Source organism: Nicotiana attenuata, unplaced genomic scaffold (assembly GCF_001879085.1).
Source record: "Nicotiana attenuata strain UT unplaced genomic scaffold, NIATTr2, whole genome shotgun sequence".
NCBI lineage: Eukaryota > Viridiplantae > Streptophyta > Magnoliopsida > Solanales > Solanaceae > Nicotiana > Nicotiana attenuata.
This window is the reverse complement of record NW_017672036.1, coordinates 32,578-58,418: the sequence shown is the minus strand read 5'-3', so window position 1 is coordinate 58,418 and position 25,841 is coordinate 32,578. Positions and strand designations below refer to the sequence as shown.

At 41.1% G+C, this 25,841-nt stretch overlaps 1 protein-coding gene across 1 annotated transcript; it reads left to right on the top strand.

Annotated features, from left to right (window-relative positions):
* Positions 1 to 2,490: 2,490 nt before the first annotated feature.
* Positions 2,491 to 24,873, top strand: LOC109211455 (probable LL-diaminopimelate aminotransferase, chloroplastic). Its single transcript, XM_019374986.1, has 7 exons — positions 2,491 to 2,811; positions 6,633 to 6,770; positions 18,567 to 18,671; positions 18,769 to 18,819; positions 19,182 to 19,502; positions 24,073 to 24,279; positions 24,385 to 24,873. The coding sequence occupies exons 1-7, from the start codon at positions 2,491 to 2,493 to the stop codon at positions 24,676 to 24,678; spliced, it is 1,437 nt and encodes a 478-aa protein (XP_019230531.1). The 3' UTR covers positions 24,679 to 24,873.
* The last annotated feature ends 968 nt before the right edge of the window (positions 24,874 to 25,841 follow it).

Sequence of the window (25,841 nt, the reverse complement as noted above, 5' to 3'; positions counted from 1 at the left end):
GAAGAAAGAGGATGTTGCAACAGTTGACTCAGGATCATGGCTTGGTCCGAGGGGCACACGACACCATTACACCCAGCCTCGACCCCCTCACCGAACCTACACCCAAACCCCATATAACCCACCTCAACACTACTTTCCATCACCATGCCCTCAATATTCTGTCCACCACGCCCAATTATACACTCAACCTCATTCTTACCCACAATGGCGTGCCCCGGCCCCACAAAACACCTACCCAGCTCCACAAAATGCTTACCCACCCCCACGAACCTACCGAAACCCTACCGGTCCAGGTTTTTGGCCCAAGCCAGTATTCAGGAATGAGAGGTTGCAGCGAAAGAAAACTTTCACCCCGTTGGGGGAGTCTTATACCAGCTTATTCCAGAGATTGAGGCATTTGGATGTGCTGAGGCCAATTGAGTCGAAATTGCCAAACCCTCCTCCAAAGAATTTGGATTACCCCCTCAGCTGTGTGTATTGTTCTGGTACTCCGGGGCATGATACGGGGAAGTGTTGGCACTTGAAAAATTCCATCCAAGAGCTCATTGACACAGACCAGATTGTGGTCCAAACTCCGGAAGCACCCAACATCAATCAGAACCCATTACTAACTCATGATGAAACAAACGTGATCGAGATAGTACACAAGGAGGGGGAGCCCAAGAAGCCATCGCAATTTGTTATGATGATTCGGTCTAGTGAGGTTAAGCCAGTCAAGGAAACAATTGTCACAAAACCAATAGTTGAAGGATCAGTGAACAAATTGAGCATGACAAACGGTGAACCTTCTATGGTAGTTGAGAAGAGATCCCCAAGTGATGCTGTAGCAAAGCAAGAAAATTCAAAGGTGATCGTGCCAGGGTTGGCAAATAAGCCTATCATAGTTGTAGAGGGTGCCCGTACGGACCCTGTCATCATCAAACCTGTAACCCAGTTGCCGGTAACCAATACCAAGGCTATCCCATGGAACTATGAACGGGTGATGGTAACCTATAAGGGGAAGGAAGTGAAAGAAGAAGTCAATGAGGCCCAGGGATTAACTCGTTCGGGGAGATGCTTTGCCCCGGAAGAGATAAGGAAAGCTAAAACACTCAGAGATAATCCAGTTCTAGTAAAGAAAGCAATCACTGAAGAAGAAGCAGAGGAGTTTTTGAGAAAAATGAAAGTACAAGATTACTCCATCGTGGAGCAATTGAGAAAGACTCCCGCTCATATTTCCTTGCTATCATTGTTGATCCATTCAGACGAGCATCGTCAGGCCCTGACAAAATCACAGTGAACCATTTGGAGAAGATCGCCAATAAGATATTTGAGGTGAACAGGGTCACTTTCTCTGATGACGAGTTGCCTGTGGAAGGTACTGAACACAACAAAACTCTCTACCTTACAGTGAAATGTGAAGATTTTGTGGTCATTAGGGTGCTGGTGGATAATGGTTCCAGTGCAAACATTTGCCCTCTCTCCACTCTGTACAAGTTGAAGATTGATACTGAAAGGGTCCAAAAGAACAGTATATGTGTTCGAGGTTTTGACGGTGGAGGAAAATATTCGGTTAGTGATATAGTGCTTGAATTGACAATAGGACTGGTTGAATTCACCATGGAATTCCAGGTACTGGATGTGGCTGTCTCTTACAATTTGCTCATGGGTCGGCCTTGGATACATGCCGCCAAAGCAGTCCCGTCCTCTTTGCACCAGATGGTCAAGTTTGAGTGGGACAGACAGGAGATTGTCGTGCATGGTGATGAGTCTGCTAGGGAGATTGAACTACATCAGCAGGTTTATTGCTTAACTCACGACCACTTGCGAGCCCATCTTTAAGTTGCTAAAGAAGGATGCTGCGGTCAAATGGACTGATGTGTGCCACGAAGCATTCGATAAGATCAAGGAGTATTTGTCGAACCCACCTGTGTTGGTCCCGCCGGAACCCGGGAGACCTTTGATTCTTTATTTGACAGTCCTGGATAATTCATTTGGTTGTGTGTTGGGTCAACATGACATCACTGGCAGGAAAGAGCAGGCCATCTATTATCTCAGCAAGAAGTTCACATCCTATGAGGTTAAGTATACTCCCTTTGAAAGGACATGTTGTGCCCTGACTTGGGTAACAACTTACCTCATTTCTCGCCTGGATCCTTTAAAGTATATCTTTCAGAAGCCTATGCCCACAGGAAGGCTCACAAAGTGGCAGATTTTGCTCACAGAATTTGACATCGTATATGTGACTCGGACAACGATGAAAGTCCAAGATTTAGCCGATTATTTGGCCGAGAACCCGGTGGATAAAGAATATGAGCCTTTGAAGACTTACTTTCTTGATGAAGAGGTAATGCATATTGATGAGGTCGAGCAGGATAAAAGCCCGGTTGGAAACTCTTCATTGATGGGGCTGCTAACATGAAAGGTGTTGGAATAGGAGCCGTGCTCATTTCTGAAATAGGGCACCATTACCCTGTCACAGCTCAGCTTCGTTTCTATTGTACCAACAATATGGCTGAGTACGAAGCATGCATTCTGGGTTTAAGGTTAGCTGTGGACATGAGAGTCCAGGAAGTGCTAGTTCTGGGAGATTCAGATCTGTTAGTGCACCAAATTCAGGGAGAATGGGAGACTCGAGATTTGAAGCTCATACCATATCTGCAATATCTGCAAGATCTTTGTCAGCGGTTCAGATCAGTGGAATTCAGGCATATCCCTAGGATCCACAATGAGGTTGCTGACGCCTTGGCTACTCTGGCGTCGATGTTATATCATCCAGATAAGGCTTATATTGACCCTCTGAACATTCAGGTCGCGATCAGCATGCTTACTGTAACATGGTGGAAGAAGAACTTGACGGTGAGCCGTGGTTCCATGATATCAAGGAATACATCAGGTGGGGGTATATCCGGTACAAGCCACAGGTGATTAAAAGAGAACAATTCGACATTTGGCAAGTGGATTTTTCGTAAGTGGAGGATTTTTGTACAAAAGAACTCCAGATATTGGATTGTTGAGATGCATAGATGCTAGACAAGCCACGACTATCATGACCGAAGTGCATTCCGGAGTTTGCGGGCCGCATATGAGCGGGTATGTTCTGGGAAAGAAGATTCTTCGAGCAGGTTATTATTGGCTCACCATGGAACGAGACTGCATCAGCTTTGTGCGTAAGTGTCATCAATGCCAAGTGCATGGTGATTTGATCCATTCTCCCCCGTCTGATTTGCATACAATGTCCGCACCTTGGCCCTTCGTTGCGTGGGGCATGGATTCCATCGGACCAATTCAGCCAGCAGCATCCAATGGGCACAAGTTCATTCTGGTGGCCATCGATTATTTCACTAAATGGGTTGAAGCTATGACTTTCAAATCTGTGACCAAGAAAGCAGTGGTTGACTTTGTTCATTCGAACATCATTTGTCGGTTTGGGATTCCAAAGGTTATCATCACGGAAAATGGTGCTAATCTTAATAGCCATTTGATGAAAGAAGTATGCCAGCAGTTCAAGATTATGCATCGAAATTCCACTCCGTATCGCCCCAAGGCAAATGGAGCGGTTGAGGCGGCCAACAAGAACATAAAGAAGATACTTCAAAAAATGGTGCAAGGTTCTAGGCAATGGCATGAAATTTGCCCTTTACTTTACTGGGTTATCGCACTACTGTTCGCACTTCAGTGGGTGCAACTCCTTATTTGTTGGTATATGGTACTGAAGTAGTGATACCTGCGGAGGTTGAGATTCCATCCCTTCGAATTGTTGCTGAAGCAGAGATTGATGATGATGAGTGGTCAAAACCCGATTGGAGCAATTAAGTCTGATTGATGAGAAAAGACTGACGGCAGTATGTCACGACCATTTGTATCAAAAGAGAATGGAAAGAGCATACAACAAGAAGGTGCGTCCCCGGAAATTTGAAGTGGGTCAGCTAGTATTGAAACGCATCCTTCCACATCAGGCTGAAGCAAAAGGCAAGTTTGCCCCAAATTGGCAGGGGCTGTTCGTGGTAACCAGAGTGTTGTCCAATGGTGCTTTGTATCTAACAGATGTAGAAGGCAAGTGTGTAGATATGACTATCAATTCTGATGCAGTCAAAAGATATTATGTATGATTTCTCTGGTTTAAATTGTGTTGTTTGTACTTGGCATGTTTTGAAGATTGAAATGACGATGGCATTTTATTCTGCTATCTAAACACTTTATCCTTTGTTACCCTTCTTTGAGCCTTTTATTTTCTTTCATACCCCTCCTTTGGAATCAGAAGCAAAGTTTAGAAGTACAAGAAAGGAAGAAAAAAAAAGAAAGAGAAANTGAAAGATTCCAGAGGTTGTTTGATGATGTGAACATGGTAGAAATTGGAGAAGGTTCCAGCAAAGCGGATGTGCAGTTCGTCGGGCCGAAAGTAAAGCTTAACAATTGGAAGGCTACTCCTCTCCCTACTCGGAAGGGGTTTTGGTAGTTTGCTTTGTTTTCCTTTCTATCTGGGTTATTCCAGGGTTGTATCCCAGATTTTTATTTTTCGCTTGTTTGATGTACAAACCCTTCTATCCTTTATTTTTAATAAAATGCAATTTCCCTTTTCCATCATTCCTGATAGTTTTTATTTTTGTTTTCTTTTCTTCCTTGTACAGTTCTTTTTATGCTGGTTTCAATGACATGACATGCATGAGGAATCTTCGGCCAAGTCTTAAAATCCAATCTTATTCTGAAATAATAATCCAAGAAATAGAGTGTGATGATGAAACAGAATATGATGAGGATGAGGCATTTGAGGAAATCTGTAAAGAACTAAATAATTTTGAAGAAAACCCAAGCCTAATTTGAATGAAACCGAAGCAATCAATTTAGGAGATCCAGATAATGTCAGAGAAACCAAGATAAGTGTCCATCTTGAACCACAAATCAGGGAAGAAATAATCAAAGCGTTGTTTGAATATAAAGATATTTTTTCGTGGTCGTATGATGACATGCCAAGCTTGAGTACCGACTTGGTGGTCCACAAATTGCCAACTGATCCAGCTTTTTCTCCCGTCAAACAGAAATTAAGGAAGTTTAAGACCGACATGAGTGTGAAGATCAAAGAAGAAGTCACAAAGCAGCTTGATGCAAAGGTCATTCGAGTCACGCGGTATCCCACATGGTTAGCTAATGTTATGCCTGTGCCAAAGAAAGATGGTAAGACCAGAGTATGTGTTGATTACGGTGACCTTAACAAAGCAAGTCCAAAGGATAACTCCCCATTGTCAAATATCCATATTTTGATTGATAATTGTGCCAAGCATGAGATTGGGTCTTCTATGGATTGCTATGCGGGATATCATCAGATCTTAATGGATGAGGAAGACGCGGAAAAGACGGCATTCATCACACCGTGGGGAACATATTTCTACCGAGTCATGCCATTTGGTTTGTAAAACACTGGGGCAACTTACATGAGGGCAATGACCACCACATTCCATGACATGATACAGAAGGAGATTGAGGTTTACGTGGATGACGTGATCATAAAGTCCAGGAAGCAGTCGACCACGTCAGGGACTTGAGAAAGTTTTTCCAGAGGCTCCGCAGGTACAATCTTAAGCTCAACCCTGCAAAGTGTGTGTTTGGTGTTCCATCGGGAAAACTGTTAGGGTTCATAGTCAGTCGGCGACGCATTGTGTTGGATCCGTCAAAGATTAAGGATATCCAGGAATTACCACCGCCAAAGAACAAGACTGAGGTAATGACTCTGTTAGGGAGGTTGAACTACATCAACAGGTTTATTGTTCAACTCACGACCACTTGTGAGCCCATATTTAAGTTGCTAAAGAAGGATGCTGCGGTCAAATGGACTGATGAGTGCCAGGAAGCATTCGATAAGATCAAGGAATATTTGTCAAACCCACCTGTGTTGGTCCCGCCGGAACCCGGGAGACCTTTGATTCTTTATTTGACAGTCCTGGATAATTCATTTGGTTGTGTGTTGGGTCAACATGACATCACTGGCAGGAAAGAGCAGGCCATCTATTATCTCAGCAAGAAGTTCACATCCTATGAGGTTAAGTATACTCCCCTTGAAAGGACATGTTGTGCCCTGACTTGGGTAGCGCAAAAAAATGAAGCATTATCTGTCGTCCTACACTACTTACCTCATTTCTCGCCTGGATCCTTTAAAGTATATCTTTCAAAAGCCTATGCCCACAGGAAGACTCGCAAAGTGGCAGATCTTGCTCATAGAGTTTGACATCGTCTATGTGACTCGGACTGCGATGAAAGCCCAAGCTCTGGCCGAGAACCCGGTGGACGAAGAATATGAACCTTTGAAGACTTACTTTCCTGATGAAGAAGTAATGCATATTGATGAGGTAGAGCGGGATGAAAGGCCCGGTTGGAAACTCTTCTTTGATGGGGCCGCTAACACGAAAAGTGTTGGAATAGAAGCTGTGCTCATTTCTGAAACAGGGCACCACTACCCTGTCACAGCCCAGCTCTGTTTCTATTGTACCAACAACATGGCTGAGTACGAAGCGTGCATTTTGGATTTAAGGTTAGCTGTGGACATGGGAGTCCAGGAAGTGTTGGTTTTGGGAGATTCAGATCTGTTGGTGCACCAGATTCAGGGAGAATGGGAGACTCGATATTTAAAGCTCATTCCATATCGACAATGTCTGCAGGATCTTTGTCAGCGGTTCAAATCAGTGGAATTCAGGCATATCCCTGGGATCTATAATGAGGTTGCTGACGCCTTGGCTACTCTGGCGTCGATGTTACGTCATCCAGATAAAGCTTATATTGACCCTTTGCATATTCAGGTCTGTGATCAGCATGCTTACTATAACATGGTAGAAGAAGAACTTGATGGTGAACCTTGGTTCCACGATATCATGGAGTACATCAAGTTGGGGGTATATCCGGTACATGCCACGGGAGATCAAAAGAGAACAATTTGACGTTTGGCAAGTGGATTTTTCTTAAGTGGAGGAGTTTTGTACAAAAGAACTCCTGATCTTGGGTTGTTGAGATGCATAGATGCTAGACAAGCCACGACTATCATGACCGAAGTGCATTCCAGAGTTTGTGGGCCGCATATGAGTGGGTATGTTCTCGCAAAGAAAATTCTTCGAGTAGGTTATTATTGGCTCACCACGGAACGAGACTGCATCAGCTTTGTGCGTAAGTGTCATCAATGCCAGGTGCACGGTGATTTGATCCATTCTCCCCCGTCTGAATTGCATACAATGTCCGCACCTTGGCCCTTCGTTGCTTGGGGCATGGATGTCATCGGACCAATTGAGCCAACAGCATCCAATGGGCACAGGTTCATTCTGGTGGCCATCGATTATTTCACTAAGTAGGTTGAAGCTATGACTTTCAAATCTGTGACCAAGAAAGCAGTGGTTGACTTTGTTCACTCGAACATCATTTGTCGGTTTGGAATTCCAAAGGTAATCATCACAGACAATGGTGCCAATCTTAATAGCCATTTGATGAAAGAAGTATGCCAGCAGTTCAAGATTATGCATCGAAATTCCACTCCGTATCGCCCCAAGGCAAATGGAGCGGTTGAGGCGGCCAATAAGAACATAAAGAAGATACTTCGAAAGATGGTGCAAGGTTCTAGGCAATGGCATGAAAAGTTGCCTTTTGCTTTACTGGGTTATCGCACTACTATTCGCACTTCAGTAGGTGCAACTCCTTATTTGTTGGTATATGGTACTGAAGTAGTGATACCCGCGGAGGTCGAAATTCCGTCTCTTCGAATTGTTGTTGAAGCTAGAGATTGATGATGATGAGTGGGTCAAAACCCGATTAGAGCAATTAAGTCTGATTGATGAGAAAAGACTGGTGGCAGTATGTCACAGCCAGTTGTATCAAAAGAGAATGGCAAGAGCATACAACAAGAAGGTGCATCCCCGGAAATTTGAAGGGGGTCAGCAAGTACTGAAACGCATCCTTCCGCATCAGGCTGAAGCAAAAGGCAAGTTTGCCCCAAATTGGCAGGGGCTGTTCGTGGTAACCAGAGTGTTGTCCAATGGTGCTTTGTATCTAACAGATGTAGAAGGCAAGTGTGTAGATATGACTATCAATTCTGATGCAGTCAAAAGATATTATGTATGATTTCTCTGGTTTAAATTGTGTTGTTTGTACTTGGCATGTTTTGAAGATTGAAATGACGATGGCATTTTATTCTGCTATCTAAACACTTTATCCTTTGTTACCCTTCTTTGAGCCTTTTATTTTCTTTCATACCCCTCCTTTGGAATCAGAAGCAAAGTTTAGAAGTACAAGAAAGGAAGAAAAAAAAAGAAAGAGAAAAAAAAAGAAAAAAAGAGAGAAAAAGAGAGAGAAAAGAAGAAAAGAAAAAAAAAGAGAGAGAAAAGTACAAAAACAAAGCACATCCTATGACATGAACTACGTTCGACCTGATTCCTTTTAAGGATACGTAGGCAGCCTCACGGTTCGGTCCCATCAAAATAAAAAATTCAAAAGCCCCCAAGCAAAGAAACTGGGGCAGAAGTTGCGGTTTTTGTAAAAGATCTGATTCCAAAAGTTGTAATTTTGAACCCATTCAAGTTGCTTTGAGCCTTTGTGATATCCTTTCTTTCTAACCTTGTCCAAAAGCCCACATTACGGTTCAAAGAAAGACCTTCCGATCAATCTTCGAGGGATGCCAGGTTAAGCAAGCTAGAGGTATGATTCATATCAGGGGCAACACTCCGTTCTGCGTAGGGAAAGATGAATAAATGAGAGAGTCTTATTGGTGAAAACCCTCACGGGCACCGTAAGGCGACGGAGAGCTGAGAGAAATTAAAATGAGAGAGTCTTATTGGTGAAAACCCTCACGGGCACCGTAAGGCGACGATGAGTTGAGAGATGAATAAATGAGAGAGGTTTGTTGGTGAAAACCCCTCAGGGCGCCGCCAGCCGAATAAGGTTGTTGACTTTGCAAAGGAATTGGATTATGGGAACCCCAGGCATGAAGTGTGAAGACTAAAAGGTGATTGACTGAATGGACAAGGCTGATTAATCCGAAATGCGTGTCATGATCATTGATGGCAGCAGCCTCACTCAGATAAGTCCCTTTTCCTTTTCTTCCTCAAACAATCTTCTTGTTTTGAATCTTCTTCTTTATTCATAACTCTCAAAGTCATTGCATTTCATTTCCTTTTGGGTCTACTTCTCTAAGGCTTTTCCAGTGTTAGCCTTGCTAAGCAAACAAGAAAGGATTGCAAAGCTTATTACCAACTTCCAAACTGCACAAAGTAAAGGGCGGCCGAAGCATGCCAAAAATAGCATGATGCACAATGAAAAAATAAGGTGTTAGACGAGGTTCAAGTAATCAAATGGTTTCATGAATTGTGGGGAGAAATACAGAGATTCAAATTAGGAAGACAGAAAGGTTAAAAAGCAGGTTGAATATAAGGCACTCAGGTCATTCAGGGTTCCGTGGTTAAGGTTCAATCAGAAGGTGAAACAATTCCTTGCCAGCCGGATGCAGTTGAGCAGAACAAAGCATGACAGTGGGAAGGCCACCCTCAGCAAGAATGCTGCAAACTAACCACCATATTTTCAAACTGACAAGATTTTTCTTTGATTGAAACAGGGGCAAGAAATTTTGTTTGTTCCGGAGAAACCCTCCGTGAAGAAAGTAGATGCCGGACAGGCTCGGCCGTAAGTTTTCAGTACCCTCCTGGCTAACGGGATTTAGTAAGTTTTGAGACCCTCACAAGTGACAAGGTCTGACGAGAGTTTACTTCTGGGAAATATAATTTAGCATTTAAGTTTTCACTTTTTGAGATGAGACTTGATTTAAATTTTTCAGGATAAGGGAATTTAGCTTAGAACTTACTTTGATAACAAATGTCGGTTAACACTCACAGATGTTCCCAATATCAAACCGGGGCAAAAAAATTTCTTTTGTTTTGTCTGTTTTGTTGTAATCAGGCACCAACCAGGAGAACAAGGGAAAACAACTCAAGTTTCAAGGAAAAGCAGTCTCAAGAGAAAGCAGTTCAGATTCAGCAATCAGGCGCCCACCTGGAGAACAAGGGAAGACAGTTCAAAGGAAAAGCAGTTTCAAGAGAAGACAGTTCGAGGATCAGCAATCAGGCGCCCACCTGGAGAATAAGGGAAAGCAGCTCAAGTTGCAAGGGAAAGCAGTTCGAAGTTCAAGCAATAAGGCGCCCACCTGGAGACAAGGGAAAATAGTTCCAAGTTTCAAGGGAAAGGAAGGCAGTCCAAGCTTCAGCAGTCAGACGCCCACCTGGAGAACAAGGGAAGACAACACAAGGTTCAAGGGAAAGGAAAGTAGTTCAAGTTCAGCAATCAGGCACCCACCTGGAGAACAAGGGAAGACAGTTCAAAGGAAAAGTAGTCTCAAGAGAAAGCAGTTCAGGTTCAGCAATCAGGCGCCCACCTGGAGAACAAGGGAAGACAGTTCAAAGGAAAAGCAGTTTCAAGAGGAGGACAGTTCAAGCTCAGCAATCAGGTGCCCACCTGGAGAACAAGGGAAGACAATTCAAAGGAAAAGCAGTTTCAAGAGAAAGCAGTCCAAGTTCAGCAATCAGGCGCCCACCTGGAGAACAAGGGAAGACAACACAAGTTTCAAGGGGATAGCAGTTTCAAAAGGAAAGCAGTTCGAGTATCGGCAGTCAGGCATCCACCTGGAGAACAAGGGAAAGCAACTTAAGTTTCAAGAGGAAGATAATTCAAGTTCAGCAATCAGGCGCCCACCTGGAGAACAAGGGAAAGCAGCTCAAGTTGCAGGGGAAAGCAGTTTGAAGTTCAAGCAATCAGGCGCCCACCTGGAGAACAAGGGAAAACAGTTCAAGTTTCAAGGGAAAGGAAGGCAGTCCAAGCTTCAGCAGTCAGGCGCCCACCTGGAGAACAAGAGAGAACAGTTCAAGTTTCAAAGGAAAGCAATTTCGAAGGAAGACGTTTCAAGTTCAGCAATCAGGCGCCCACCTGGAGAACAAGGGAAAATAGTTCAAGTTTAGAGGGAAGACAGTTCGAGTTCAGCAGTTAGGCGCCTACTTGGAGAACAAGGGAAAACAGTTCAAGTTTCAAAGGAAAGCAGTCCGAATTTCGAAGGAAGACAATTCGAGTTTTGGCAATCAGGCGCCCACCTGAAAAACAAGGGAATTCACTTCAGAATGCATTTCAAGTCAGCAACAAAGGAAGCTACCTGGGAAGTACGAGTCAATAACTCAAGATGCAACACAGAGCTGTAGAAGCCGCAAGATCAAGTTTGAAGATACGTAGATAGGATTCTTGTAATTCATAGATCATAGTTTAGTTTAGCTTCTTTTGTTTTGACTCGGTGTAATAAGGAGTTCAGCAAGCAGTAGCAGCAGCAGCAATAGTAAAATCACAGCTTCTCAGTAGTCCCAGCTACCAAAACTTCCCGAACTACACTTACTTGATTCCTTTATAGCCAAGGATATGTATGCAACCTCGGAAGCAAGGTTCGGTCAAATCTTTCAAAAATGCTTCCCACGGAGTATTCAAACGGGCAAAAATTACTCGTATCTGCTCACTTTATCTTTGCACGAAAACTCTTCGTGTTTACGAGCAAAGAGGGGCAGCTGTGAGCACATGATTTTTGCCCTATATGAATTACTCCTACAAAACCAAAGAAAATAGATTTTTTCCAATTATTTTCCATTTTTTTAGGATTTTTGTAGGATTTTATTAATTGTGTGCATTTTTGTGCACATTTAATTTCCATAAAAATCATGAAAAATGCCAAAAGCACCATGCATTGCATTTAGGTTTCATTTTTACATTTTTTCTGGATTAATTAATTAATTATTTGTCTTATTAAAAAATAAAAATCACAAAATTGTTTTATTTTTGCATTTTAGCTTTAATTCTAGAATAGTAGTTTTTCTCTTTTAATTTAGGATCAAGGAATTTTTTATAATTTTTAGGAAATTGGTTAGTTTTATAATTTGGATTAATTTAGGATTTTAATTTGGGTTTTTAATTAAAGAAAAAGAAAAACAAAAATAAAGGAAAATAAAAAGAGGGTTAATTGAAAAGGGACCTTGTTTTGATTGGACCAAAGCCCAAACATTTCTGCCCTTACCCAGCCCCTCACCCCAGCCCAAAATACCCTTAAACTCACCCAGCAACCGCTTCGACCCGCCCCACTACCCCAAAATATATAAACCCCATTATAACATTTCCCCCAAAACAAACCCTACACCTAAAATCCAAGAAACGGTGCCCACCCCCCCACCCCCACCCCCCAATTCCGATTCTGCCTCGCCGAGCTCGTCTGAGTTTCGGATGAGTTCATCTCTAAACTCGTCGAATGGCCCCTCCTTTCATCTCTCTCCAACGTGGCATAATCGTTTCTGACAGATTCCCTTCCTCACATGCCCTCTCTTTGGTTTATTTTCGGATTTTTACTCCTTCGAATGGAAATGATGAAAAATGGGGAGTGTTGGATTTGATCCACTCCCTCCATTTGTCCGTTTTTTCATCAAAAGAGGGGTGAAAATCAAATTCATTTGGAGATTTTGTTTGGAGATTTCTTGGAGAGGAGGGCAGAAGGTTCGAGAATACCTGAAGGCCTATATAAGAGGAATGATATTTTCAGAGGGAGGGGGCTTTTTGGAGAGATATTTCGGAGAAAAATTGAAGGAAAATTAGGGTTCGAAATCTTCTTCTTCTTTTCCATTGTTCTTCTTCATTTCTTATACCAGAACAGAGAAAAATATTATTGAGTGTTCCATGATTTCACTTTGATGTCAGCTATTGTTTAGAATTTCGAAATAATAGAGTTTTTTTTTACTTCGATTCTGGATTTTGGGCAAAAAATGGAAGTCGTTGAGAAGTTTGAATCTGTTGCTGTTTATCGAGCTGTAGCTGTTCTCTTTTAGTTCTGTGGTGGTTTCCTTCCTCAGAAATCAGAGATTTATTTTTCTTTTTCCTTTGTTGTGTTGCTCTCAAGGTATGAAATTTTGATCTTTTTGTATAGAGTGTGTTAAGAATGTTACAGCTTTGAGAACTTGCATCTATGGTCTGCTCATTGGTTAATGAATCTCTCTTGTAGTGGCTTGCCATTTCTGAGTTCAAATGAATGCCTATTTTTATTAAAATGAATATCTGCTGTGATTGTATAGCTCACATGAAGTCTGTCCTATTACTAATGAAAAAGTTTGACTAGCTCTTTTGATGTATCTGCGAAGCTGTCTTACTAATGTTGTTTGACTTGCACTGGCATATGCAGCCTATGCATATCTTTAGGTTTAAATGAATCCAATCCATGCTATTTCGCAGGTGTAGGTCTGTTCTTGTTTGCAAAGGTTTGAATGTCGATTCATGTTCGAGCTAAATCTAAAATGATGTCTGAAATGTTGTTTGCCTTTTTTGGGTTCGAGAAATGTTTTTGCGTCTGATCGTATGCTCCTATTGGCTTATTCTGCTGAAGTCTTTGTTTATTTTTTAGAATAGTGTTGTTAGTTTAGATAGATGTAGTTAAGTCATAAAAGCGCTGCTTAGTATTACAAGTGATTTGTTGCGATGTGCATACACTTTGTTCATCATAAATGCATATCCAGGCTCATGTCAAACCTTCTGTTCTTTTGATAATGTGTTGAAGCAGGACTTTAGTTTGAAACAAGTATTCTTGAGAATGATCGTTTGAGTTCTGAAATGCTTTGTATAGTGTGGTTAAGTATTTAAGACACTAGTTTGTTTTCAGTCAAGTTAGCTAAAGTTTTATTAACATGTCATGTTCAGTTTAACATTTCATGGCCTGTAAGTAGCTCAATTGTTTCAGTATTGATATCCAGCTTTGCCTTGCTTGTGTGTGTCTAAGCAGCCAAAGCTCAAGAAGGCCTTCAGTTTAATTTTGGGCCTGATGAGTTAATTTGTTTGATGCGAGGCCCAAAAATGACCAGATTTGGTTTTCTTTAGTTTTGGGCCTAATTTCAGGCCCAAGAGTCATCTGCCTCAGCTCTTTTCTTTTTTTCCCTTTTGCCCTAAAAAATGGCTTGTGATGTAGAGCTCATCATATGGCTTGGCCTATTTCTGGCCCAACTAAGCCGCTAGGATGGGCTGGCTTTCCATTCCAAGTCGTGGGCTCAACCTCAAATCCAGCCCAATGTATTTTTGTCAAATCATCAGCTGGTCCACAGTTGGTTTAATCTTGTTTAATGTAATTGGGCCCGTTAATTTATCTCAATGCTTTAGATTAATTTTTGAGTTAGATTAATCAAGGACTTTATAATCCTCTAATTGAACGTAGTTCTTTTCTTTAAAATAGAGTGAGGTGTTCCATCCACAATTAAATCACCCATGGCCCTCACAAATATTGTAATTAGATATTAAAAATAAATATTCGTAGAAAAGCCTTTAGGCGCGTTTAAAATACTATTGTGGTTGTGTACACGTTCGCGTGACATAATTACGATTCTAAAAACCAATTCGGAGTATGCGTTCGCGCAACTTCGACCAACTTTTTCAATAATAAAATTATTATTAATATAGTCCTCTTTAATTAAATGTAGTTCTTTAGGCCGAGGTGTGCCATCCATAATTGAATCCCTATGGCCCTCGTTAATTTTATAACTTAGATATTAAAAATGAATGTTCGTAGTTCGCTTTAGGCACGTTTAATATACCATCGTTGTTGTGTACACGTTTGCGTGACATAATTACGATTCTAAAAACAAAACCGGAGTATGCGTTCGCGCAACTTCTCAAAATACTATCATTATTATGCGTAATATGATATAATGTGCAATTCTTCTACTATTATTTCTTAAGGGCGTGCAAAATCTATTGCGGACAAGTAAAATTAAGTAAACGGGAAAAAATAATTTATTTACTTTTTACCGTCCTACGTGGCGGCCATATAATTAATACTCCCTCCGTTTCATATTAAATGAGGTAGTTTGACTCGGCACGGAGTTTAAGAAAAAGAAGAAACTTTTTAAACTTGTGGTCTTAAAAGCCTATGGGGTAAAAGGTTTGTGGGGTCATGCCATTTGTGTGGCTATAAAAGCTTCTCTTAAAGGGCAAAAAGGGTAAAATGAAGAGTTTGAAGTTGAATTATTTCCAAATTTAAAAATGTATCATTGTTTACCCTGGAATCCGGATAACAATTGAATTTATATGGGGTTTTAAGGATCCGTGAACTAAAAGATACAAAAGGTTTGGATTGAGGAAAATAAAAGATAAAGACTCAACAATTGCTGTTAAAGTAAATAATCGCAGAATATAATATTGCTTAGAACAATTGTGCTTGATAGCGTACAAGAATTGAGAGAGATGGTACTGTAGTGTAATGGTTTCCGATCCCCTCTTTATGGGGTCTTCTCCCCTTTTATACATTCTGATTAAGGGTAAAAATAAGGTAGGTAAATTAATTACATCGTGGATCCCTGTAATTACGCCTTAATGGCCTGAAGTGGTTGAGAAAATCACGTTTGGGCGAGATATCCAGCGACGCTTGGTTATCCGTTACGAGTCCGGCTTCCGACCTTGTGTGTTTCTCCATCCGGTGGTGACTCATATCGAGCTCTACAACGGTCTCGAAATGACTCGACCTCGGTTGTTGACGTGGCCGTCGTTCTACCTTGCATCCAGGTCGGGTTCGATGGCCCCGACTTGCCCCGGACCGGACCCAACCCGGTCGGGCTCAAGCAAAAAGGGTNNCACGTCATTGCCCCCTTGGACAAGGTTTCTCCAAACTTTTTCAACAAAACTGACTCGATTTCATCATCTTCGAGGTCGTTTCCCTTAATCGCGCATGTGTATGCTGTCACATGCTCGTTTGGGTCCGAGGTCCCATTATACTTCGGGATATCGGGCATTCTAAATTTCTTAGGGATAGGTTTTGGGGCGGCACTGGATGGGAACGGTTTTTGTACAAACTTTTTAGCGTCAAGGCCTTTCAGGACCGGAGGTGCACCTGGTATTTGGTCGACCCTGGAGTTGTATGTTTCTACTTTTTTATTGTTGGCCTCGATCTTTTCCTCCCCCTTTTCGATTCGTTCGGTCAATTCTTCTAGCCTCCTAAGAACCGCAGAATCAGCATCCGGCCCACCCCGTTCCGGCTGTACTGGGGTCGGATTGATGATTGCAGCTGCACGGGGAGCCTCCTCGGACCTGACAGGCTCCTGGACCCGGCTCTGGAGCTGAGCTATAGCCGATTGCTGGGCTTGCAGCATGTCAAAAATCATTTTAAGGTTGATAGTCTCTTCGCCGACTGCCTGGGCCCTCGAATCGTCCTCTCCCCGGACGCTATGTGATGATCCGGAGGCCTGATCAGTGTTGAGCGCCATCCGGGAATCGGCATCTATCGGGTTTTCGAGCCCGGGCATTCCATTGTTTCCTGTCTGCTGTTCAAGTTCGTTGTTGATTGATTGTGCCATTCTATGAGTTGGTAATTTGAATGTAAGATGGACTCTTTTGCAAAGAACCAGTGTATTGTGATGCGTCAAGAAAGAGTATCAAAGAGCTCACTAATATCCTTAGCCCCACGGTGGGCGCCAAACTGTTTACCCTGGAATCCGGATAACAATTGAATTTATATGGGGTTTTAAGGATCCGTGAACTAAAAGATACAAAAGGTTTGGATTGAGGAAAATAAAAGATAAAGACTCAACAATTGTTGCTAAAGTAAATAATCGCAGAATATAATATTGCTTAGAACAATTGTGCTTGATAGCGTACAAGAATTGAGAGAGATGGTACCGTAGTGTAATGGTTTCCGATCCCCTCTTTATGGGGTCTTCTCCCCTTTTATACATTCTGATTAAGGGTAAAAATAAGGTAGGTAAATTAATTACATCGTTGATCCCTGTAATTACGCCTTAATGGCCTGAAGTGGTTGAGAAAATCACGTTTGGGCGAGATATCCAGCGACGCTTGGTTATCCGTTACGAGTCCGGCTTCCGACCTTGTGTGTTTCTCCATCCGGTGGTGACTCATATCGAGCTCTGCAACGGTCTCGAAATGACTCGACCTCGGTTGTTGACGTGGCCGTCGTTCTACCTTGCATCCAGGTCGGGTTCGATGGCCCCGACTTGCCCCGGACCGGACCCAACCCGGTCGGGCTCAAGCAAAAAGGGTATCACCCAATACAAGGTGCTATTGAAAGTTTCATCAGAAAAAACTTGCCTTTTGGCTTCAAACTCCAGGACCATACCTCGACTGCATGTAATCACAAATAAAAAAAATTTAGAACAAAGAAACCTTGTCCTAGTTAAATTGTTGAAAAGAAAATGAAAATGAGAACTTACTCATGAGTAAAGACATCTGCAACCAGAATAGCACAGATGCAAGCATAATCATTGATTACTTTCTAGGATGAAAATTGGGAAAGATAGAAGCTTGATCAAGAAGCACTTCATCAGCTTGTTCTTCAAGCCAGGAAATGAAAACTTTATGAACAATCATCCTAACCAGATCAACTTCCACAAATCTGGTTGGAAATACAAAAAGATATCACCAACCAATTTCAGAGGATATAAAAGATGTTGTACAACAACAACAACAACATCCCAGTATAATCCCACAAGTGGGGTCTGGATATAAAAGATGTTGTACATTATACAAAATATGTATATTCAAATGAGTAGTGGGAAGAGGCAAACTGAATAAACTTGAGAGAATACAAAAAGATATCTCATTCAAATGCCTTTCTTTAATCCATCTTTATTGCATAATCAAAAGCACATTAAAAACTTTAAGATTGAGAATTCCAAACGATTGAATTAGACTTGTATTACACTATTTATGTCTAATTATTTATTAGAATACACATTTACATTTTTGTACAAAAATATTATTCGAGTATAGTTTAAGTGAAGGGGTAGAAAGATAATTCAACTTTTGATGGATATTTTGGTAATTCAATTTCTACTTTAGAGCTTCCCATTTATAATATAGTATGGTGATGATATACTGATGTCTAAAAGGCATGCACAGCTGGAATTTCCGAAGCATTTAAAATCATTTCCATATATTATATCAACAATAATCTATTACTGCTTTGTAATTAGCATTTATTCAACACTTAGTTTGCCTACCAAGGTTTTAGGAAAAAAATAAGGCGAGAGTGCAATGACATGTTTCATGTTTGGCTATTTTCAAGTGGTTATTCTGGAGCCTTATAGCCCGTTTGGCCAAGCTGCAAATATCAGTTTATTTTGAGAAGTATTTTTTCTCAAAAGTGCTTTTCTCAAAAGTACTTTTGGTGAGAAGCCGTTTGTGTTTGGCTAATTAATTTGAAAAGCACTTCTGAGCAGCAATTAGTGTTTGGCCAAGCTTTAAAAAACTGCTTCTAAGTGTATTTTTCTCACAAGTGCTTTTAAAAAAAGTGCTTTTGGAGAGAAGCTATTTTTTTCTGCTTCTCCTCAAAAGCACTTTTTTCCCTTTCAAAAGTTTGGCCAAACACTTTAATTTTAGAAAAAAACCACTTTTGCCTCGAAAGAAGCTTGGCCAAACATGCTACTTTAAGACAGACATAAGAGAAAATTACTCTATGGTTACTGTATGTTTTGTTCGTGGCATTTCATCCGTGATTTAAGTGTAAAGTCAGCTGTCAGAATAACTCTAAGAATGGCGTTGATTTTTTTCCGCATGAGCAGCAACTTAGATCCTCCATTGCTTCTACCTTTTATGCAAATGTTGGAATAGAGGAAGATGAGATCTTCGTCTCTGATGGTGCCAAAAGTGATATATCTCGGCTTCAGGTTTGGTTTTCTCTTTATCAAGTGGTCTTTTCAAATTATAGCCGCTGTCTTTGAGTCTTTCACTAACAGTTTTTTGTATTTCTTGACTGTATCTTAGGTTCTTTTTGGGTCTAATGTCACTATGGCTGTGCAAGACCCATCGTATCCGGTAAAATTTTCAGGCTTTTACCTATATTCTTCCATGTTTGACAAAAAATGAAAAATGCCCATCCAGGATACCTGCATATTGTTGATTTGCTGTCTATTTTGTTAAATGATTTTTCATATCATTGTGAGATTTAAGTGAAGTGGTACTTGTTTATAACTTAGCACGAACTTTTATACTCTTGTATAGGCTATTGATACATCTTTTATACTCCTGTTATTTGTTAGGCTCTTTATAGTCTGTTGGAGTATTCTTGCTTTCTTTACCACTCTTTGGAGAAAGGCTCTCATATCTGATGATGTGTGTAAGATTCTGATGTAAGCCTTGATTGTTGTTGTAAGCCTTGATTGTTGTTTCTACTGTAGGCTTATGTGGATTCAAGTGTTATTATGGGCCAAACTGGTCAGTTTCAGAAGGATGTGGAGAAGTATGGGAGTATTGCATACATGAGATGTACTCCAGAAAATGGGTTCTTTCCTGATTTATCCAGTGTTCCTCGGACAGATATTATATTTTTCTGTTCGCCTAATAATCCAACTGGTGCTGCGGCATCAAGGGAGCAGCTGACTAAATTGGTGCATTTTGCTAAAAACAATGGCTCAATCCTTGTTTATGATTCTGCATATGCAATGTATATATGTGATGACAGTCCAAAGTCCATCTTTGAGATTCCTGGAGCAAAAGAGGTAAGTCTGGATCATTTTATTTGGTCAACATTAAGCTTTACATTCTTTTCTAGTGAAAGCTTCTGCTATCATTTGTTCAGACCCTGTTTTTAGATGACTAAAGCTCATGATGTCCGCATATCACTTTGTTTGGTTGCTCTTTTTAATCCCATAACAACCATACATCAATCCTCAGCTAGTTAGGGTCGGCATATGCGGTCTCACTATTGATTTCGCTCTATCTGGACCTGTTTCATTCTGGTATTCATTAATTTCCTATTGATTAGTTGCATGAATCGTTTGCATATGGTGGCTAAACTTGCAATATACTCTTACTTATTCTAAAATTGTTATTCTCTAGTGCTCTCCATAGTTCAGACTTTCGGTTAACAACACCCTCACTAGTTTTGTCAGTTAATATCATTTGCAATTAACATACTAGGGGATCCAAAATGTAGTGTTAGGGCTATACGCTCTAGTCCTTACATGTCTATTTTCCTCTTCAGTGAACTGTCTAAAAACGGACCACAACTTGAAAAGTTTCCATCTTGGCTTGCTTCAGAAAGGATAGAAAAGATAGTGAGAAAGTAGAATACCATTGCAAAAAGCGAAGACCTCATCCTGTATGCTACAACTTGAAAAGTTTCCATCTTGGCTTGCTTCAGAAAGGATAGAAAAGATAGTGAGAAAGTAGAATGCCATTGCAAATAGCGAAGACCTCATCCTGTATGCTATCGGTTAGCTCATCCATAGTGAGGATAAACAAGTATAGGCTCAATGCAGATCTTCATGGTTATGGAAAACTCTTTTGTATCTCCTACCACTATTCTCACGCTTGTGCGGCTCTTTCATATATATCCTTTATGACTTTTTTATATTTTTATATGGATTCCTTTCTTCTCCTACAGTCTCTTTCTAATCTTTACTGTGGAAAAATAACATGAGCAGTCTGTTCAATTGAAGATTTTTAGCTCGTTTATTATCATTCATGCAATTCGTTGGGACCTTTCCTTCTAATTCATGTTCTTGTCCTGCTCCTTCATTGTCTTTTGCCATAGTTGAAGCTCATCAAACTAGTTTGTAAGTGGTCTTCCAAGTCATCTTCTTTCCCTGTTCTTTTTGATGAAGTAAGAGAATTTCATTAAAAGCATCAAGAAGATGCATAGCAAAAGAGAATACAAGTAAATTGAGTGTGTCTGCTCACAAACAAAAACAAAAATAAACCTATGTTAAAACTAAGGAGCAGACACAGTCCAAAAAATGATCACAACTAGATACAGGTGCCTGATTAAGCCAAGTAAAAAGGTTCAATAAACATTTAGCTTTAAGAGCATGATTTGGAGTTGATATCCCATCAAAACATCTGCTATTCCTTTCGGTCCATATACACCAGAAAATAGAAGCGGGGATCAGGAGCCAAGTTTTTTTGATGGATTTGCCAACTCTCCAAGAGCATCAGCTTTCGTAGGCCTCTTTAATACTATTAGGCATGACCCAGGCTAGTCCAAAAATTGAGAAAAACATACTCCACAAATCTGCTGCAACTGCACAATGGGGAAAAAGATGCCTCACACTCTCTGCCTTCATCTGACACATGTAGCACCTATTCACTATGTAGATGTTCCTTCGACTTAGATTATCTTGAGTAAGACATGCTTCATATAAGGTTATCCAAGTGAAGCCAATTACTTTAGGTGGAAGTTTAGTTCTCCAGATGAGTTTCCATGGCCAGTTGTCAATCAATTCCTTGTTCGAGCACAAATGTGCATAACCTTTCTTGACAGTGAATATCCCATCATGTTGGCCATCCNGGTTCTGGCGCAGGTTCATCAGATCTAGCGGGGCTCGCAGACGAGCTTGGTCTAGAAGGAACACTTTGTGAAGTTTTCGCCATTTCTTGAAGCTTTACGAAGAGATGAAAAGAAAATACAACCAACGCAAAATTTGAGAAAGATAAGAAATGTTGAACCTGGAAGGGTCGTTTATACTTTTCCCATGAGGCGGTGGCACGAATCGCGAAGTTACAGACACGAAGCGACAGATAATTAAGAGAAGCATTAAATGCCTGCAGCAGACGTGGTCAGAGCACTCGATGGCTTTTTCAGCTGGCGTATGGCCATACGTCACGGGCATCACGTCACCGATCATATCGTTTATTATCATTACTCTCTAATAAACGAGGGGACTATCTGTATTGGGTGATACCCTTTTTGCTTGAGCCCGACCGGGTTGGGTCCGGTCCGGGGCAAGTCGGGGCCATCGAACCCGACCTGGATGCAAGGTAGAACGACAGCCACGTCAACAACCGAGGTCGAGTCATTTCGAGACCGTTGTAGAGCTCGATATGAGTCACCACCGGATGGAGAAACACACAAATTCCCGGAGTGTCTCGTTTATGCGCTGTCGGACCTTGAATAGGTCGGATTTCCTTGTTTCTACCCTGATCGCCCCGGCGTGAGCTTTCACGAAGGCATCGGCTAACATGGCGAACGAATCGATGGAATTTGGCGGTAAGTTATGATACCACGTCATTGACCCCTTGGACAAGGTTTCTCCAAACTTTTTCAACAAAACTGACTCGATTTCATCATCTTCGAGGTCGTTTCCCTTAATCGCGCATGTGTATGCTGTCACATGCTCGTTTGGGTCCGAGGTCCCATTATACTTCGGGATATCGGGCATTCTAAATTTCTTAGGGATAGGTTTTGGGGCGGCACTGGATGGGAACGGTTTTTGTACAAACTTTTTAGCGTCAAGGCCTTTCAGGACCGGAGGTGCACCTGGTATTTGGTCGACCCTGGAGTTGTATGTTTCTACGTTTTTTATCGATGGCCTCGATCTTTTCCTCCCCCTTTTCGATTCGTTCGGTCAATTCTTCTAGCCTCCTAAGAACCGCAGAATCAGCATCCGGCCCACCCCGTTCCGGCTGTACTGGGGTCGGATTGATGATTGCAGCTGCACGGGGAGCCTCCTCGGACCTGACAGGCTCCTGGACCCGGCTCTGGAGCTGAGCTATAGCCGATTGCTGGGCTTGCAGCATGTCAAAAATCATTTTAAGGTTGATAGTCTCTTCGCCGACTNTTCTCAATGTTATACCTCCAATGCCACTTCATTAGCATGCTCTTGTTGTGCAATGCTAGGTCTTTTATGTCCAATCCTCCATGTTCCTTTGGCAGAATCACTCTTGGCCATTTCACCACATGAAATTTGTTGTTTTGACTATTCCCTTCCAACAGAAAGTTTCTTCTAATTTTGTCTAGCCTTTTCTGCACCCTAGCTGGTATAGGAAATAGGGACATGAAGTATGTTGGTATGCTGTCTAGGACACTGTTAATGAGTGTTATTCTGCCCCCTAGTGAAAGATACTGCATTTGCTAAGTTTCAAGCCTTTTTTCGAATTTCTCTACTATCCCATTCCAGATATCTAGTGACTTGACTTTGGCTCCAAGTGGTAGACCCAAATATGTTGTGGGAAAAGTTCCCACATTGCAACCCATTAGCTCTGCTAGCTCCTCTATATTTGGGACTGTGTTTACAGGGTAAATAGTGCTCTTCAATCTGTTCATTTGGAGGCCGGATATAGCTTCAAAAATCATGAGTGTGAGATTAAGATAGAGCACTTGCGACCTATCAGCTCCACAGAAAATAAGCGTGTCATCTGCATACAAGAGATTAGAGACACTAATTGAGTTCCCAACAGAATTTTCCACCTTGAAACCCTCCAACCAGTGTATTTGGTTTGCTTTGTCAAGCATTTTGATAAGGCCTTCCATTGCCAAAATGAACAAAAAGGGTGAGACAGGATCCCCTTGTCTCAATCCTTTCTGTGGGGAGAAGAACCCAACAGGACCTCCATTGACAAGAACTGAATACTTCACAGTTGTTACACAAAACTTGATCCACCTGATCCAACCTGCACCAAACCCCATCTTCCTAAGTATATTGAATAGGTAACACCAGTTTAGCTGGTCAAAGGCCTTTTCAATATCAAGTTTGAAAAGGAGACCTGGTTTCCCTGATTTCTGTCTCCAGTCTAGTACCTCATTAGCAATTAGTGCAGCATGTTATTTGTCTTGTTTTGATGAATGCATTTTGATGCCCTGAGACTAGCTTCCCAATCACTCTTTTCAGTCTTTCTGCTAGGATTTTGGAGGCAGTCTTGTATACACTTCCAATTAAGCTGATAGGTCTATAGTCCTTGAGTTCTATTGCACCTTTCTTCTTGGGAATCAGTGCAATAAAAAAGGCGTTGCATGACTTGACCATCTGGCCATTCTGGTGAAAGTGTTGGAGTGCTCCCATTAAATCTTCTTTCCCTGTTCTTCAGTGGCACTCTGTAGTAAGGTTATCTCAAGTCTATTATCCAAGTGCTTTTATCCCCTGGTTAATTGCAGGGACTTTCTTCTGATCCTTCTTGCTCCCTCGCATGTCTTTTTCAGTTACAGAGCTTCTTAGAGAGTCGTCATATTTCAGTTAGACTTTTTGTGCTGCTTTTTCTCCTTACCTCTGTGGTCTACAGAGTTTATTGCATGATTCTCTACATTAATAAGTGGATTTATTTCTCAGTAAGCATATTGTACTGGACTTGCAGGTTGCCATTGAAGTTTCATCGTTTTCGAAGTATGCTGGGTTCACTGGAGTTCGTTTAGGGTGGACTGCAATTCCCAAAGCACTCCTATATTCTGATGGATTTCCTGTAGCAAAAGACTTCAATCGCATTGTTTGTACAAGCTTCAATGGTGCATCCAATATCGCTCAAGCTGGCGGTCTGGCTTGCCTTTCACCTGATGGTTTCAAGGTCAGTTTCAACATTTGCTTGTAGTTTCCCTGTTCACTTAATCAAAAATAACATCATTTAATAGGCCCAAGTTCTCTGCTTGAACATGTTGACTTTGCATCACAGGCCATGAAGAACGTGGTTAGTTTCTATAAAGAAAACACAGAAATCATAATGGAGACATTTAAGTCGCTAGGTTACAAGGTGTATGGAGGTAAAAATGCACCCTACGTGTGGGTTCACTTCCCTGGACGAAGCTCATGGGAGGTTTTCAGTGAGATACTTGAGAAGACTCATGTCGTTACCACACCAGGCAGTGGTTTTGGACCTGGCGGTGAAGGTTTTGTCAGAGTAAGTGCATTTGGGCACAGGGATAATGTCGTAGAAGCTTCCAGAAGATTCAAGGAATTGTACAAGTGAAGTAACTCGTACGCCTGCATGTCTATGTGAAAACATGCAGGTAAATTGGAAACACTTTTGGCCGCCTTCAGAGGCTTCATTCAGATGCTATAGGCTGTATCTTGAATGCTCAAACATTTTGATCCTGTATGGAATTTGTTGCTTTGGAAGAATAAGCTTATTCTGTGATTGCCAGTGATTGGTTCCTCTTTGTTATCTCTTGTCAAGATTAGATTCTTCATATACAGTTATACGCATAATGGACACTGATCATGAATTTAAAGGGAAGGAATAGTTGAAACAAAATAACAGGTTTTCACGTGTTGAAATTGATAATATTTGAGCAAACAGGCCGGAGCGAAGTACGAATGTTAAAGTACAAAGTACAAACCACCAAAAGCATGAATTGCCAGCTTTTCATATTAGATTTCTGGAGGCCTTTCTGCAAAAAATATATACTATAAAATAAGGGATAGGGAGTTGATTATAGTAACTAATAAAATTCGAACTTTAAATAAGTTAAATATGAAACCAGCAATATTGACTCTTGAAGCTAAAGAATATCACTATTTTGAACCCATTTAACTGAACTAAATCATCAAATAAGGGAAGGTTGAAAATAATAGTGAGAATAAAACAGAATTAGTAATCAAAGCTTTTGTTTAGGAAAAGCAAATAAGTAGAAGTAGGCGTGCAAAATACAGATGTAAGAAGCCATTTTATGTTGAGGACAGTAAATATAAGTTACTATAATGTAAGAAGCCATTTTATGTTGAGGACAGAAAAATAAATATAAAATATAATGCCCCACGCAGGATAGTCCAAGTAAGTATGTCCTCTTACCTCTGTATTTTTCCAGATCTGGTTTAATATGAAGTCATGACTATTTTCCTTCATCTTTCATTGTTGTTTGGATTCTGTGTATTGTAGTAATAATTTGATTTCATAAATGAAGAGCATAGTGTGCGGGATGCTAAACTTGATATCAATATGTTATTTAGCCTTTTTGGGGCTTGCTGAGGCTAGAAAATCTTTGTTTGGTCCCTTGTTTTAAGTGTGAGTTTATACACTGTCATCTTAAGAAATATGGCTGTCCCAGCTGTTTTTTACGTACAAGAATTTCAACTGAATTAGTACTCCCTTTGCAAGGGTGCTTGAAAAATGCCTATGTGGAGAAAGCGGAA

Bases quoted from the DNA above. Each gene is read 5' to 3' on its own strand.
- LOC109211455 (XM_019374986.1), top strand. From the start codon at position 2,491: ATGGCTGAGTACGAAGCATGCATTCTGGGTTTAAGGTTAGCTGTGGAC. The intron at 18,672-18,768 runs GTTTGGTTTTCT...ACTGTATCTTAG, and splicing joins GTGATATATCTCGGCTTCAG to GTTCTTTTTGGGTCTAATGT. The intron at 18,820-19,181 runs GTAAAATTTTCA...TTTCTACTGTAG, and splicing joins TGCAAGACCCATCGTATCCG to GCTTATGTGGATTCAAGTGT.